This window comes from Belonocnema kinseyi, chromosome 2, assembly GCF_010883055.1.
Source record: "Belonocnema kinseyi isolate 2016_QV_RU_SX_M_011 chromosome 2, B_treatae_v1, whole genome shotgun sequence".
Lineage (NCBI taxonomy): Eukaryota > Metazoa > Arthropoda > Insecta > Hymenoptera > Cynipidae > Belonocnema > Belonocnema kinseyi.
Window position 1 is genome coordinate 104855273 of NC_046658.1, and position 6116 is coordinate 104861388.

General features: G+C 28.4%; 1 protein-coding gene across 2 annotated transcripts; it reads left to right on the plus strand.

Moving 5' to 3' along the window:
- The first annotated feature begins 2204 nt into the window (after positions 1–2204).
- On the plus strand, positions 2205–4807 carry LOC117167795 (trypsin 5G1-like). Of its 2 annotated transcripts, none has more exons than XM_033352988.1 (6): positions 2205–2331; positions 2623–2684; positions 2808–2896; positions 3193–3451; positions 3680–3832; positions 4450–4807. In XM_033352988.1, exons 1-6 carry the CDS (start codon positions 2295–2297, stop codon positions 4597–4599), a joined length of 750 nt encoding a protein of 249 aa, XP_033208879.1. In that variant the 5' UTR covers positions 2205–2294; the 3' UTR covers positions 4600–4807. The 2 variants fall into 2 exon arrangements, with proteins under 2 accessions (XP_033208879.1, XP_033208878.1); XM_033352987.1 differs by having other exon boundaries at positions 2608–2684; positions 4450–4806.
- Positions 4808–6116: the final 1309 nt, after the last annotated feature.

A 6116-nucleotide genomic window follows, 5' to 3' on the forward strand; every position in this document is an offset into this window, starting at 1 on the left:
ATATATGTATATATGAAAACAAGCAACAACCCCATCGGTTACCCTTCTTGCTGACCACTGGCTCAATGTCGAAGTTGTCAGCGGTTCATCGCATTACCAATAAAATATCAAAATAAAATCCAAGATTCCTTTTAAATGATTGTTATAGAAGGAAACATTCATTTTAAACTAAGGTTTTCTGAACTAATTATTTCATTCGCTGGTAAACATGAAGCTAAAAACTCAAAATATATGTTACTAAGCTTATGAAAATTGGAACTATGATAAATCTACTTCCAAGTAATATTTTTTGTCTCTATTGCCTTGCTTATTATTAATTCAAATTTTAAAGAGCAATCATTTCTTTTAAAGCCGGGTCTAGCTTATAGTGTCAGAATGAATTGATATTTAGATACATCTTTCTACGGTGAAAATAAATAACAACGTATTTCAGTTTATTCAACAACAAAAATTCCTCGTTAGAAAATTGACCAAATGACAGCTGTTTCTTTTTCTATCACAAGTCAATTTTCTCAAAGAAACCATATTATATATCTTTTATAAATATACAGTAATACTGACTTAATATTTGTTAAATATTATTCTTGGTAAACCACTGCTTCACAGAAAAACACATTATGTTTGGAAAATCGAATTTAGTATTTGTCTTGAAAACAATGAATAGTACAAAAAAATGTTTACATAAAGTTTGTGTATCTAGAAAAGTGGAAAATAAAATACCTCTTGCTCTTTTATGATATGCTGCTCTCCAGAAAATCTTGTTCATTTGTTGCATCGAATTTTGAAAACATAAATAAAAGATTTTCAGGAAACACCCTCCTTTTCTAGTTTTTACAATATTTTTGAAAAGCTTTTCCGAATATGAAAAAGGCATCCTATCAGTCTAAACTATTTTTGAGGTCGGATTTTTTTTATTACAAAATTATTATTTTTTCCAAAACGATACAAGATATCAGGAAAGAGCAAGAGATATTTTTTGTAGAACTTTTCTAGACGCGTAATCTTTTATGTTAACATTTATTATACCTCACGTCGTTTCTGAGAAGAAAGCGAAAATACGATTTTTTCAAATGATCATTTTTAACGTGAAGCAGTTGTTTACCAAGAACGATACTGAGGAAGTATGCAGTACTTATTACCAAATATTTATGTTAAAACATTTAAAAGAGGATTTTTTGAGAAAATTCATTTGGAATAATTAAAAAAAATTAAAGTTTTTTAGGAATAAATTGAAATATTAATAATTGCCACGCCAAACTGATATAAATTAGAATTGGAATTATAAAATAGCACTAAAAATATTTGATGAATTATTTGTGATTTGCTTCAAAGATACAGATAATCATTATCTTAGATCAGAAAGAAAAGATGCAATCCCTAATTTTGCTTCTTGAAAGGTTCTTGAGTGCTCTAATGACATTTTTTTCTTTCAAAATGAAATCCTTTACCTTTTTTATTAACGCCTGAGGTCACACAAAAAACGCTCAATCGAAATTTCAATAAACTATATAAAGCTTAACTTATTAATTATCTGTCTTATCAATTGTCGAAATAAAACAAACTTTTTAAAAAATTTTACATTTGAAGTTTTAATCATTTGGTTAATATTGATATATAATTAAGAAATACGTCTTAAAAATTACTTACATAGTTTCAAAATAAAAAGTGTAGAATCACTTAAGACAACACATTTGACTTACTTTCAAACATAAAGTTACACGTATGCTCTTAATTTATAGGTCCACGTAGAGACAAACGTTTATTTAATATAGAACTTTTATTACACACTTAACAAGACTTTATACTTATTATTTATATTTTACGCTTTTCTATAATGAACACTGTACACACTATATTGCTATTAGAATTAAATAAATTCTTATGTTGAAAAATGTAGTATTACAGATATGTTATTACCTTAATGTATACTTTTTTCGAACTGATAAAAAAGCAGCAAGGTAACGCGATCACTTCAGCAGGTGAGTCAATAAACTGTTAAATCTTGTACACTCAATTGGGTCGACATGTTTCTTTTAAGAATTATGACGAATATTTACCCACCATCAGCAAAATTCAAATTTTAAACGGAAGCCATCTTATCAAATTTAGCTGATAACAGGTAGAATGATAAGAATAATGTAAGAAGAATAAGAAAACTTGTAATTTACTTCGTTATCGTTTTCAAAATAAACCGGAACAACAATATCGCATTGAATGTTCCTAGCCTAAGAAATATCGAATTCCAGTTCAAAAGTGTATAATCGAATATAGAGTGAATACCACATAATTTAAAAATGTCTAATTTCGTAACACTTGTAACAATTTTAGTACGTAAGTATATTGAATTGTCATTTTTAATGTGACAAATGTATGTACTTATCTTGTGTGCATTTTCTCTTATCTTTATAGTTTTCTAAGTGCACTTCGCATAAATACATTTAAAAATCAATTACAAGCTGCTGATGAATATTTTCGGTTCTAAATACTTAAATTTAAAAACTAAGAAGGATGCTAAGCATTTTAAATTCATTGATATCGTAAAATAAATTATTTATTTTTATTATTATTCACGATTTAAAATACGTATTAAAATAAGGTATTTTACAGTACAAGTATGTGCAGGTGCTTGTCAAAATAGAATTGTTGGCGGCGATGATATTGATATTTCTAAGGTTCCCTACATGGTATGTATTTTTTCAACAATTTTGATTCATTTAAATAAAATATGAAATAAATTTTTATTTACGTACATTTATAGGAAATCTTTATCAGATGAAAAATATATAATCTATCATTTTAATTCACAGCTTTCTTTTATGCTGGGTGGCAGTCATGCTTGCGGTGCAGCTGTAATTGGACAAGAATGGGGAATAACTGCAGGACATTGTGCAACAGCGTAGGAAATTATTAAATTTGCGATAACGTTACATAAACATGTCTCAAGTTCAAATTATAATGCTTGTAGACTGCCGACTACTATCATTAAACAATATAATTTTACATTCACATTTTTTTAGTTATTCTGCACTTGCTTTTAATTTTTAATTATGTTTATTATTAAAAACCTCTTAATTTTAATTGATTAAATCAGAAAATTGTACAATTATCACGAAAATGTTTTTAATTGACTCGAAGCTTGAATATTAATAAGTTTCAAGCTGAATGAGATAAAAATTTATAAAATTTTTATAGATATAAACGAGATCCTTACAAGGAGATCACAATTCGAACTGGAAGTTCAATAGTAAATGAGGGTGGAATTGTTCACAATATCTCTAAAGTTATATGGCATGAAAAATATGTGACGACCGATGATGCAAACGACATTGCCGTATTCAAAGTTGAACCAAAATTTGAATATAGTGATGTCACTGGTGCAGTAGGGCTGCCGGAAATAGGAATCCCTTTCGATGAAGAGTGGGGAAGAATTACAGGCTGGGGATACTTTATTGTAAGTTAAACAAATTAAATATATAATTGAAACGATCAAACTCGAGTAATTTTTAATTCTTAAAAATTAAATAATTCTGTGATACAATTAGAAATGAAATCGTTGAGAAATAAAACATTGAAAAATTACAATATTAAATATTTAAATTTTAGGCCTGGTAAATAAAATAATTGAAAGTTGAAATTCTATGTGATCAATAATGAAACAAATCAACTCTTCAACTTACAGCCGGATGACCCTATAATATCAAGAAAGTTACAGTATCTCAGACTTCCGAAAATGAATATGGAAGAATGCGTGAAAGACTATGCAGGACTTTACAAAGTTAAAACAAGCGACGTTTGCTATGGTTTTAAACAAGGCGGACGAGACAGTTGCAGGGTATGTTTCTGAAAAGAAAGAAAAGACATTGGTATTCTTCATGAACTCATATCTTTAATGCGTTCTTAAAACATATTATATCAAGGACTAACTAGTCTTCTGAATCCCACTCTTATTCTAACCCACAACAATCTGAGAGATGTACAATTCAAATTTTTTGATATGCTGTTTTTCTTTCTCATTCATAATCAGAGCGATTCCTTGACAACTATTTGATTCAGTATCTACTCCTAACCATATAATTCGAGTCTATTTCTTATCTCTCTTATGTCATTGTATCCAGCATTTCCTTTTCCTTAAGATTATTTATACCTCTAGCAATCCAAACACGCAGTCTCTATTCATCGACTAAAACTTTTCCAACTTTTTATCAATAATTAAATCAACTTGAATAAAATTGTTCAATAAACGTATACAATATTTTGAAAGAAACGTGCTACAAACAAAACTGGATGAATGTGGAATTTATTTGATATATAATGGAAACGGGACGTGCTTCCAACCTGCCTTTCTTCAAATCATTTTTTTGAAACTATTATAGTTTCAAGTATTTTTCTTATCTATTTACTTCGTTTCATCTTATAGATTAAATATACAGCTCATATCCATTGTTTCAGGGTGACTCTGGTGGTCCCTTGGTTAGTGATGACGAAATACTCATTGGAATTACATCTTGGGGTAAAGGATGTGCTGAAGAAAACTCACCAGGTCTCTATACTGAAGTAGTGCAATATCGAGATTGGATTAAAAATAAAACCGGAATTTAATGAAGGAATATGAGCAATTTTATTCATCTCTTATAAGAGCAGAGTCCAATTATCTGACAGGATTTTACACAATAATACATTTCCAATCAGCATTATACAAATTGCTTTTTTATAACTGAAAACTTGTTTTTGAATCCCTAGTTTTGAACTGTATAATATTTTGAAAAAATAATAATCAGACTTTGTAAATACATTTTTTATAATTCATGTTAGTATCTATATTCTCATTATTCGTGAAAAGAAGGAATTAATTTTATTTACTGCATCAAAACGAAATTAAAGTTTTAATGTAACCTTCAGTAAACTTCAAAATAAAACTTTACATTCTAATCCAAGTTTTAAGATTTTTAATGATGTCAATAAAATTATTCTTTAAGAGCGCCTATATTAAAAGAAGAGTAAAAAGAAGGACGAAATTAATCATAATATTATAGTAAACGAAATGTTATTCCAAAGATTTAGAAAAACGCGAATATACTTTCCGCGGATGAAGACCTGAAAAGGTATAGTTCCCAAGGGTTGACTGAACTTGCATTCAAGAAGTCTTTTTTCGTGTACAACCACATCTCATTGTCAACGAAAAAACCTTCCCTCTGGAAACTCAATTCAACCTTATAATAGATATAAGATGTGCAATAGGCAAGAGTGCGCAAAAGAATGAGGTGCTTTGATTTGCATTATACGTAGAAGGTACATAGTAGAAAAATTTGAATAAAAATCAAAAAGTTGACAATACAATGTCCCTGCATTATTATAAGCTAATTTTCAACAATCTTATGCTAGAAGTTTTGATTAAAGGACTATAAGTAAAGATTAATTGTAAAATTTTAATTTTTCTATTTTTGGAAAAAGAAATTAACAAAACACAAATTTTCTTTTGATTTGAAGGTAGTTCTTTAAATATAAGAACACACCTTGTATATGATAAAAGAAATATGTCATAGTAAATCATAAGTATTATAGTTATAAATTTATTAGATTTGCGGAGTATAGTAAAAGCCTCATATAAAAAGCATTGTTTATGTCATTTCTTCAACATTTTAAGCTCTATTTTTTTAACTATTTCAATATTTTTTAAATTTCAATAGCCTGAAAATGAACTGAGCTAGTTTCATGCAATATCAAGGAATTGTAGCTCGTCTTCAATGTTATTTTTCAGAGATGTTTAAATTTTCAGAATGATTCCTCGAATAAATAAACCTCTTTTATTTTACAGATTTCTAAAAAAAAAACGTTTCATTTTGCAGTTTCAGAATATGTTTGTAAGTAGTAACTAGTGAAGCAGCAAGTAATGTATTATAGCCACTTACATACCTGAAGTCAAAATGAGAAGTCTGCGCTTAAAAAAGTATATTGAGCTTTCTAATTTATCTATACTTCACCTTTGCCCTTTTCTCGGGTGGGTGAAAGGTGTATTGGAAATTAAATTTATTACAATTGAGTAGCTCTCCTGAAAACAATCATCACGTTGAAAGAGAAGGTGAAATGGGAAAACATGGTTTGAAGTTAAAATGAAG